The 10,967-nt window shown below is 41.7% G+C and overlaps 2 protein-coding genes across 2 annotated transcripts; one reads left to right on the plus strand and one right to left on the minus strand.

The window, feature by feature from the left end:
- The first annotated feature begins 1,031 nt into the window (after window positions 1-1,031).
- Window positions 1,032-6,309, plus strand: LOC119352865. Its single transcript, XM_037619461.1, has 5 exons — window positions 1,032-1,371; window positions 1,604-1,779; window positions 4,885-5,068; window positions 5,812-5,918; window positions 6,029-6,309. Exons 1-5 carry the CDS (start codon window positions 1,300-1,302, stop codon window positions 6,108-6,110), a joined length of 621 nt encoding a protein of 206 aa, XP_037475358.1. The 5' UTR covers window positions 1,032-1,299; the 3' UTR covers window positions 6,111-6,309.
- A 2,190-nt stretch (window positions 6,310-8,499) lies between these two features.
- On the minus strand, window positions 8,500-10,704 carry LOC119358701 (L-type lectin-domain containing receptor kinase IX.1-like). The gene is made up of 2 exons (XM_037625140.1): window positions 9,212-10,704; window positions 8,500-9,109 (listed from the first exon to the last, which is right to left on the minus strand). The coding sequence occupies exons 1-2, from the start codon at window positions 10,585-10,587 to the stop codon at window positions 8,518-8,520; spliced, it is 1,968 nt and encodes a 655-aa protein (XP_037481037.1). The 5' UTR covers window positions 10,588-10,704; the 3' UTR covers window positions 8,500-8,517.
- Window positions 10,705-10,967: the final 263 nt, after the last annotated feature.

Consider the following 10,967-nt stretch of genomic DNA (forward strand, 5'->3'; position numbering starts at 1 on the left):
CTAGAAACTAAAATAGGGGAAAATGGGCCGCTGCAGTAGTTTTTTTAGAAGGACATGTACTTTTATTCAAACTTGACAAACATTACATGTACTATGCTTTGAACTAAAACCACGACAGTAATTATGGAACCGATGGGGTAATTCTCATCACTTAGAACTATAAATAAATTTCTTGGCACATCTTCTCATGGTATTACTCTTTGCAACAAAAAGTATTGCCAAGACTTCAGCGAAGAGAGCGCAATTAGATCGGAGCAGCAATATCACCGCTCGTAAACCTGCACAAACTTGATTAACTTCATAGGTTTCAGAAAGGCCAAGGAAGGACTAACACAAACTCACCAGATTTATAGGAACAAATCTGCAAAGACATAACTCGAAAATGTATAAGGCTGGACACACCAAACCTGCAGACACCCAAACTCTCTGGCTTCGCGACACCATCTGATGAGACACCTCAACGACAAGAGAAAAACCAGAGTACGTTTATTCCCGCGGAATCACATTCTCCGCCAAGATGTTGCCGCTGAAAACCATAACAATAGTCATAAGAAGATCCCAGGTTCATCTTCACCTCGCAACGCACGGAGTCTAGAGGCAAGGTGAACCAGCAAAGTCTCCGGCAGACGAGACCGTCGCTCACTACAGTAGCTTTGCCGGAGTCGGTACAGTCCCATGCGTTACTGGGCCGACACTGTTGGGTCACCCCAGCAGATTCACTCACAAAGTGCGTCAAATATGGCTCGACATTTCACTCTACGAGTGTAGAATAGGGAATGAATTCCGCATTATTGTTTTTCCCAGAAAAATAGGGAATTCATTCCTCGCATTTTTTTAAGGGAATTAGCTCGCATTTTGTTTTTCAAAACAGAACCCCGCAATGTTAGCTCTCATCGAACGCGAGCCTTCTGCAGCCCAACAGAGAAAAACCGGAACGAGCCCAGCCCAATAGGAATGCGAATTAGGCCCATCCCGCAACCAGATGAGGTGACAGTCATCGTCGAGTCCAAATCAGGAGGAGGAAGAACCCTAGCTACCCCGCCCCCACCTCGTCGCGTCCCCTCTCCCACTCTCTCGCCGTCGCCGCCTCCTCCCCCTCCCCCTCCCCCTCCCCCTCCGGTCTCCGTCTGCCAGGCAGCCCCCCTCCCTCCCCCCTCCGCGCTCCAGGATTTCCGGCCGGGAGCAGCAACGGTAGCCGCCGTCCCAATCGAGCGGGAGAGAGGGGATCAGGACATCGGGAGGAGGAGGAAGAGCTAGGTCCTCGGGCGAGGCACCGCAGAGGGAGGAGAGGGGAAGAAGATGGTTTCGCTGTCGACGTGGTTCCGCTACGCCGCCCACAAGTTCGAGTACTCCATCTCCCTCTCCTGGAAGGTACCCCCTTACCCACCAACCTCCCCCCTCCCGATCCCTCGGGTTCAGAGCTAATTCATCCAATCCTAGAACCAAATCCTGTGCAAGAAGAACCTCACTCAAAATCAGTGCATCCTATGCATCTCGTCTTGCGCACCGTGACCAAATCGTGTACTGGATGCAGGGCAGTTCTTTGTGTGTGATTATTTCTTTTCTTGGGTTTACATTTTGATTTCTGTTCATTTCAATGCAGAAGTACACCGTCGGGCAGATCAACAGCACTGAGATGACTGATGCTATCTGGAAGAGCTTCTTCCAGGGCAAGCTCACCTTCCCGCAGTGGATCAAAGGGGGGGAAGCCATGGCCCCCGTCCTGGCTCCGACAGGAGGAACTGTCCTCGTCAGAAAGCTCGCCACTTTATCCCCAAAGTAATCCTTTTTTTTTTGTTAATCAATAACATGCTATTGTGTAGAAGCAGCACTCTTTGTTTTGCTTTAAGATTTATATTTCTGTTCAATGAACTTCTGTAAGCTAGCTCTACATAAATGGTTCAAATGAACATAGATCAAAATCTCAATGTTCGAAAAAGCGGAAAGCGTAAGCGAAGCGGAAGGCCTGCGCTTAAGCGTTTTTAGAAATTGGCCAGAATTCTACTGTTTGTGAATGATATGCAAAGGAAAATAGGAAATATAGCACACATTTAAGTGAAATGCAGTAGCATCTAAAATGTAATTCACATCATAGCAAATACACATCAGGTTCACACAGTAAGCAAAATAACAACTAAAATGCACTTCACTTCAAATTGACATAGCCTAATAGAGATCATGTAGCCAGAATTTGGCCAGAGTCTGAAGGAAATAGTTTGCTGAACAGATCCTAATAACAAGATAAATGGCATATTGCCGTTATTGCGCAAGCAGCCAAGCAGAAGTAGTTCAAAAACAGCAAAAAAAAATTTAAAAAAAACTTAATCTACTGCTTAGGACCAAAGCGAAGTGTTTTGCCATTGCTCAGCACTTAAGCGTCGCTTAAAAACTCTTTCTTGAACACTGCAAAATCTAGGTATTATCAGTGTTTGGATGCTTAATCTTTTCTTTTTTACCTTTTAGCCTTGTCAAATCCTCTATTCTGCACTGTATGGTAACAAGTGGATGCTGCCCGGAATCAAAATTAAGACTTTCCTGGTAATGGCGTTCAACCTCTATCTAAAGAGTTAACTAACATTACTACATATAATTTGCTACTGGATGTTCCTCAAACAAATCAAGAACTATCCAGAGCAATAACTTTAGCTTGCTGCTGGTTGACACGTTAACATCTTTTTAAGAACCAAAAGCAGAAATAATTTACTAGAGTTAGTGAAGATACTTATATCTTAACAAACTACTAGCAAAAATACAAGCATGTGCAGAGAACATTTTGCCGATATATAAACCACGTTTTCAATAATAGAATGCCACCAGGTGTAGAACTCCCCTCTGAATTTTGTTTTTGCAGCTGCATGACTATAGTGATAGTAAAAGAATAACATGGCAACATTGGCATTTCACAACAATGCATCATATGGGGAGGAAAATCAGCAATCATGACGTCATGAGTATTTGCCGTTTCTCATATAATGAAAAATGGATTGTTAATGGTAATTGATATGTTGTTATTACGAGATTAAATGTGCAGTTGAGATATATTTTTAGCTATTCAACTTAATTTTTCAGCTGTAAGATTAGATTGGATGGCTGAGATGATGTGCATGAATCCCTAACTCGTACTCCCTCCGTCCCGTAATATAAGAGCTTTTTTACACTAGTAAGAGCGTCTTTTACACTAATGCAATGTCAAAAACGCTCTTATATTATGGAACGGAGGGAGTACTTTTTATGTTGGTACAGATATTGCAGATTTACAAAATAACAAAGTGGTCCTTACTGTGGTACTAATTGTTTTTTCTACATAGAAACCTCTTAAAAGGAAGGTCGAGGCAAGATAAAAATAATAATCATGTGAATTAACATGTCTGAGCATAACTAGAGATGGCACCCGCAGGGTTTGGGTACGGGTGGAGCCACCCCATACCCTTACCCGCCTCCCTTGAGCTTACCCATTACCCTTACCCATACCCACTAACGGGCACAATTCTTTCCCATGCCCGTTACCCTACAGGGTAGATGGGTACCCGCGGGTAAAAATACCCGTGTTTGCAAAGCATCAAAATGAACAACTCACAGTCATAAAAAGCAACATATAATCACATTTTATAAACAACAAGACATTATAATAGCAACACATACTTATAAACAATAATGCATCTTCATCAACAACACATTTAATAAACAACATCACTTTCCTTTATACATACAAAACATCAAAACACATCACATAGTCATACATTTTGAGCTCACAAATTAACTCTAACATAGGCTGAAAATTATCAGTGAAAAACACTTTTTTCTTACATATTACCTCCATCCCAAATTAGTTGTCTTAGATTTGTTAGATACGGATGTACCTATAATGCTACAACGTGTATAGATATCTGTATCTAGAAAAATTCTAAGACAACTAACTCGGGACGGATGGAGTATTTATAGAGGTGGCTGCCTGTGGTAAATTTTCCATAAATGAACTAGTGTTCACAAATAGTTAATAGTAGTGTATTTTCTTGTTTGCCTTGCTGTTGGCTGCAGCAATACATGTGGTGAATTTATTCAGGACGTGATGTTTGGATCAGGCTGATGTTGTACACAGCTCGTTCATTGGCGACAAAAAGGACTTGAATCAGGAATGGATATGATATAGGCTTAGCCTTGGACCACATATATACAGCATTTGGCTCCATTTCTGTACGGTCCTAATTTTTTTAACTGTAAAATATCTGAATGACCGAAAGAATAGTTTAACTGCAATATATACTGGGATCCTGTACAGAACTGATAACTGGTTTGCCTACTTATCTGATCTCATAAAGAAGTTCCATGCTAGTAATAGTAACAACAATTCTTATCAGTCTTGTAACTCTGGTGTTTTAAAGGGGCACAACATCAACTTTGTGGGAATTGCCACTTAAAAGGTTTTTACCGGCAATATTCATCAGCTATTTTTTCTAATGTGATACCTTCACTTTCCTTGTTATTCAGATGTATCATAATTCTCTGATCTTCCATTTTTACTATTATTGCGTTTAGATTCAGTATGAGCAGATAATTTTTGATACTATCTTTTGTTATTGATCTTGTCTTCTGTTCGGTTAGAAAATGTGATAGTTTTCTAATTGTATTAAGTCTAATTACCATTCAAATTTGTGTCACAATGTGACATGTGTTGAGCTGACTGAAACCTGATCTTTCCTTTAAATCAACCGATTGATCTCAAGAGTAGCACTATCGTGTATTTGTGTCAAGTTTGGCATCTTCTATTGCTTAAATCCTTGCCTTAATACAAAGAATTAAAGAGGATATGTATTGGGTCGGTATTAAGCCTTTAATAATCTCTTGATATATTGGTGTTGTTTATGCATTTAATTGTGTCAACAGAGAACTCTTTGTTGGGGACATCGTCTTGTTGAAGGACCCAGAGAAATCTGATGATTTAATTGTCCGACGACTGGCTGCAGTGCAAGGCTATGAGATGGTCTCTACTGATGAGAAGGATGAACCCTTTGTACTTGACAAGGACGAATGCTGGGTCATGGCGGATAACCAAGAACTAAAGGCAAAGGTATGGTACATCAATAAGTAATACTCCCTCTGTTTCGAATTATTAAGATGTTCTAACTTTTTTCTGAATCGGATGTATATAGACGGGTTTTAGTGTTTCACTCATTTCAGTCCTTATGTAGTCCATATTGAAATATCCCAAACATCGTATAATTCGGAATGGAGGTAGTAGTAAATAATTATATTGGATTGTTTCAACCAGAGTATATTTATATTTTAGTTGCGTAAGCATGAGATAAGTGGACATCCTCATTGTAGATACATAAAGCATAGAGCATGACTGAGTGAATGAGTATATAAGTGGACATCCTCATTGTAGGTACATAAAGCATAAAGCATAAAGTATAGAGTGTAACCAATCGCTAAAGGCAACAGTGTCGTACATCAATTAGTAATAGTAAATAATTATGTTGGCTTGCTTTGACAAGGTTGTATTTATATTTTAGTTATTAGTTATGGAAACATGAGATAGGGAGACATCCTCATTGTAGATACATAAAGCATAAAGCATAAAGTATAGAGTGTAACCAATCGCTGAAGGCAACAGTGTCGTACATCAATTAGTAATAGTAAATAATTATGTTGGCTTGCTTTGACAAGGTTGTATTTATATTTTAGTTATTAGTTATGGAAACATGAGATAGGGAGGCATCCTCATCATAGATACATAGTGTGTTCATAATGACCGAGTGAATAAGTAATATTGGATTTCTCATAATTGTTTGTTATTTGTTTTGGTGATAGGAAGCTAGGGACAGCCGCCTATTTGGGCCGGTCCCTATGACTGATATTGTTGGCAGAGTTATATACTCTTTAAGAACTGCTGTTGATCATGGCCCAGTGGACAACAGGTAGGAGGACCCCCTATTCCCTTTGTTAAATTCAGCACTGAAACAATTACTTTAAGCATGAGCTGAAATGTTTGTTGCTGAAATGTTTGTTCCTACTTTGTTTGCCACAGCCGTGTAGCCATGTTCCAGGATTCGCCGGTTTTGGCGGTAGAGCTCGACGTGGAAGAGATGGTGAAGAACAATAAAATGTAGATAATTATCATTTCCCTTGTGCGGATTTTTTAAATTTGTCGCTTCAAGTAGAAACTGCACGTGGATGATTGTCATTCAATGTTTGCTTGTGATGTGGTGAAGTCAATAATATCTCATCATGAGAAATAAGCACACATGTTTGCCGAATTCTGATCATCCCCGGGCCTGGGTTACTATTACTCCATTTTTGTTTGCGCTATTCGATGTGTATGTGCTTATGTTCCTATTGCTGTTTATCACAGTTCTGTGTGACATCTTTTGATTAAGTTAGATATGTTGTACATATCGGACAAGTCTCATCACAGCCTGAGGTCACATTTTACAAGAAAACAAAAACAATAAACCCAGTGATCCAGATCTTGATAACTACTCCGTGCAGTCATCACACTCCAAACACGTAATATGATCGAAGTTCTTACCTACAAAAAGATAAAGATGTACAGAAAAATACCAGACCGGACAAAGAATCTTGGAACTGCATCAAGTTTTTGGTGGGTTGAACCTCAACGTCTCACTCACATCCTGTGTACCAGCTGGAATAAACAACAAGCTTCATATTGGCTCCATTCGAACATGTAATGAAGACTAAACGACCAGCATTAACCAGATTAGGGATAACCGGATAAGTCTTTTAATTTGACTATCTTCCTTGGCTATGTTGATGAATACTTCTTCCGTAATATAAAATGGTTTTTGCAAGTTTAAAATAGATTGGAAAAACATCTTATATTATGGAACGGAGGGATTAATGTTTGAGAACTGATTGCAAATGAACATTTGTATTCTTTCTCTGATGATGTTTACAATATATACTTCTTTAAGAGACACATCAACCGACACACACTTTCTGAGGGACAGGAGCGGAAGGATGCGATGGTTAATTAGCAGAACCGCCTGTACATTACAATATGGAGGTTAATTACACTCCTCCGTCTTAAAATGCAAGACGTTTTTATAGGCTACTTTTTTGCAAAGAATTAATAAAGATACTTAACTTATCCAGCCATTGTATTAAACATAATAGGTGATAAAGGATCCCCTTGATTTAGCCCCCTTCCCTAGATTGAACAACTGTTCAACATCATTGTTTACTTCAAGGGAAACACTACCTTTGTAAACAACGTTATCAACCCAAGCTCTCCAAAATCAAAGAGAAACTCTTCCCCTACCAGGCTTTTTTAGAAATGACCAGCACGCCTTGTCGTGGGCTTTCTCAAAATTGATCTTTAAAGCCTCCATATCAAAATCGAAGAGAATCATTGTTTACTCCACCCAACTTATTATTATATAATTCGTGGGTGGTTTCATGCAAAATAACAAAGCCTCCATAATATACTGGCTTTGCAAAAAAAGCCGTTTGTATTGGCTATATGATATTTAAGAGCCACATTGATAACCGAGTTAGAACTCCATATAGATTACATACAAAGCAGAATTTCATAATATACTTGAATTAGTTGTCTGTGCCATAGAATCATACAGATGCATCGCATTCCACTAAAAGAATAAAATGGTTAAAATACAACCAATGATGAAGCGGGTCAATAAAGAGGACATAAGATTTATATATCAATCACCAGTATTGATATTTTATTTCTGTGTGAAGATCCTCCAAATAAAAGAGAAATATATGAGGTGTTCCTTTTTTTTTGAAGCTGAGGTGTTCCTTCTTTGATGTCTAACTATCAACGATGACTCGTAGAAGCAAGCCATGGTTAGAGGAAAATGAGCCAAGTAAATGCAAAAAACAACACGATTGGTAGATTCATTTCTAAATGATGCTAATTCAAGGTGTAACTATTTTTTTTCTTTCAATTTTACAGAAATACTATGCTGATTGATTAATGCATTACACTGTATGGTTTGATATGGGGGCCGGCAGATAAAGAGGTGGCACAATATATGTACAAGCAAAGTATGTTCATGTTTATAATTAAATTAGTCAACTAAAGTATTGTTATTATACCTGTTGCATATTTTCTTATGATATTATCATTTATAGTTTCATACAAGCATATCAATATAAAAAATGGATAAAATATGTATTGAAAATCATATAAAAAACTGAAAACAACACTTGTACTAGCATCAAAGAAATCTAGCAACTTCTCAAATGTGCGGGGTCATCAGTTGACGCACACATCCAGCTTTCTAGTACATGATTCCTATTCCCGATACATCCCGGTTCAAGCATATCAATATAAAAAATAGGTAAAATATGTATTAAAATCATATAAAAACTAAAAACAACACTTGTACTATCATCGAAGAAATCTAGCCACTTCTCAAGTGTGCGAGGTCATCATTTGACGCACAAATCCAACTTTCTAGTACATGATTCCTGTTCTCAATTTGTATCCCTTGAATACATTTATGGTATTTCTTTGTGGTTTTTGGACTACAAAGGCTATGGTAGGGACAGTGTCACCGGTGCCAGGGGAGTGATGTCCAGTTTTAGCTCCTCCGATCGCAGGGAATCCATGGCGTGCGTGATGGACGGCCGGCTGCTCGGGTCCTGGTGCACACACAAGAGCCCGACAAGTAGCACACGCTCCATTTGTTGTCGCCCAATACTGGACTCGCCGCCTATCAACCTGTCATTTGCAGCCTCAAGGATCGCATCGTTGTGGTACAAACTCGTTACCCATGACGATAACGGAGGCATACCATCGAGTCTCGCCGTTGGGTCCCTTCCAGAGACCATCTCTAGTAGGACAATGCCAAAACTGTAGATGTCTGATTGCCTGTTCCGCTGGCTCGTGTTAAGGAACACAGGGTCTATATATCCCCAAGTGCCCTGCACAAGGTCTGTGGTCTTTGACCCGGTTTCTTGGTGAACAAATCTTGTCAATCCAAAATCACCTAATTTGGCACCATTTGAAGACCCAAGCAACACGTTGCTGGACTTGATATCACCATGTACAATACACTGTTGGTGTTGCTCGCAATCTACATGGAGGTATTGCAGTGCAGAGCCTAGGTCGAGGATGATCTCGTACCTGTTTTTTCAAAGAATGTAACCATGTGTTATGTTATGTAAGAGAAAAACTGAGTTCAATGAAGCGATGTAAATGCTGTCGAGCTGGAATTACAATGCATACCTCTTGGACCATGGTAACCAACTCTTGCCCTCGTGTAGGTGTTGATCGAGGCTACCCTGTGGCACAAGCTCATACACAAGAAAGAGACGTGTGCACATGTCATCCCGCCACCAACATATAAACTCAACGAGGCTCCTCTGGCCATCGCAGCACCAGCCTATCAATTCGACAAGGTTCCGGTGCCTGAGCCGACTCGCAATCTTGAGCTCGTCCTTGAACGCCTTCCTCCACTTGCGTGATGATGTTTGCTTGAATATCTTTATCGCCACCGGTCTACTTGGACTTGCCAGTTGGCCCTCATAAACAGAAGCAGAACCTCCTTGCCCAAGCTTGTTTTCCTCTGCAAATTGGTTGGTTGCACATGCCAACCTATGATAACCAATAGGCCCAAGGCCTCTGGCAAGAGCTCTGTAACGCTTTTTTCTCATGAATAGCTGCCATCGACGGACGCCAACAAAGATGCACATTGCAATGACTCCAATAACTGGTCCAGTTATTATTTCTACTAGCAACAGGGTCTTAGGTGCAGGAGGGCGACTCCCGGGGCTCTCACGCGGCGGATCCAGGGTGGAGTCAAATGACCAGGAAACTATTTGGTGTAGTTCAACCGCCACGCCAGTGGCACCGGAGAAGCCGATGGCCACTAGATTAGGTAAGAACTGCCTGAGGTCAACAGTCGTGTTGACGCGATACGTCGTGTCGCCGATCTGGAGAAGAGCTGCTAGGATTTTTGTGTCGTTACCGTAGGTGATGTTGCAAGTCATTGGGAGGCCGGACGTTAGGTTCCTGCCAGGCACGGTGGCGTTGGTGTAGGCCCGTGAGACGATGGAGTTGGTGTCAATGCCCATGTGGCTGCCGCTGGGGTCGAAGCCATCGTTCAAGTATGTGTCAAACTCAACGGCCACGGCTCGGTCGTCGCCGGTCGCGACCGTGCCGACGCTCTGGTTGAAGAGGCCGAGGTTCCCGCCGCCCATCTCACGCTCGAACTTGGGAACCGGAGGATAATGCCCGAGGAAGAATGCCAAGCCGTCACCGGTGTTTGTATTGTTCACCTTGATTTGGAAGGTGAAGGAGGTGGTGAAGCGGGCGAGCTCGCCGGTGACGGCATCCCACAGCGGCACGGGCGCTGCGAGGAACACCCAGCCTACGCTGTTCCCGATGTTTGGGGTCAGCTGGATCGTCCGAGACCGGGAGTCGTAGTAGGCGTCGCCCTGGAAACTGAGGTCCCGGCCATCGTAGTCGGGATGGGAGAAGTTGGAGGTGAAAGAAATGGAGGAGGTGGCACGAGGCAGGTGTGGAGACCATATGGAGCAGCAGCAGAGGAGCATGAAGATGTGTAGTACCATTTGGTAGGAAAGGCTCACGGTAGCGGCCATTTGCTGCAGCGTCTTGTTTGGAATTGGAAGCTCGTCAACAAGCTCGCCTTCGGGATTTCTCTCCCCTTGGGTCGAGTTTTTATATACTCTAGCTTGACGATGAAATGGCCCCTAGCAATGTCCGTCAAACATAGAGGGTTAATAAGCCAAATGACAACAATATACAGGCGAGGAAAACTATGACGTGGATTTTCGGGACATGCGACCACGCGATGCCGTAATCACGTGCGTCCGCAAGCACTTCATGATTGCTACTTTTTTGTTTTGTTTTGAGACAATCGTGATTGCTACCTAATATGGCCCCATGTGCAATACTGCACAGCGTAATTGCTTACGAAATGGAATACGCCCCACTATATACCCTTTGTGAGTGGGCCACA

This window comes from Triticum dicoccoides, chromosome 2A, assembly GCF_002162155.2.
Source record: "Triticum dicoccoides isolate Atlit2015 ecotype Zavitan chromosome 2A, WEW_v2.0, whole genome shotgun sequence".
Classification (NCBI taxonomy): domain Eukaryota; kingdom Viridiplantae; phylum Streptophyta; class Magnoliopsida; order Poales; family Poaceae; genus Triticum; species Triticum dicoccoides.

Bases quoted from the DNA above. Each gene is read 5' to 3' on its own strand.
- LOC119358701 (XM_037625140.1), bottom strand. From the start codon at position 10,587: ATGGCCGCTACCGTGAGCCTTTCCTACCAAATGGTACTACACATCTTC. The intron at 9,110-9,211 runs GTATGCATTGTA...TTGAAAAAACAG, and splicing joins TGGTTACCATGGTCCAAGAG to GTACGAGATCATCCTCGACC.
- LOC119352865 (XM_037619461.1), top strand. From the start codon at position 1,300: ATGGTTTCGCTGTCGACGTGGTTCCGCTACGCCGCCCACAAGTTCGAG. The intron at 5,069-5,811 runs GTATGGTACATC...TTTTGGTGATAG, and splicing joins ACCAAGAACTAAAGGCAAAG to GAAGCTAGGGACAGCCGCCT. The intron at 5,919-6,028 runs GTAGGAGGACCC...TGTTTGCCACAG, and splicing joins CATGGCCCAGTGGACAACAG to CCGTGTAGCCATGTTCCAGG.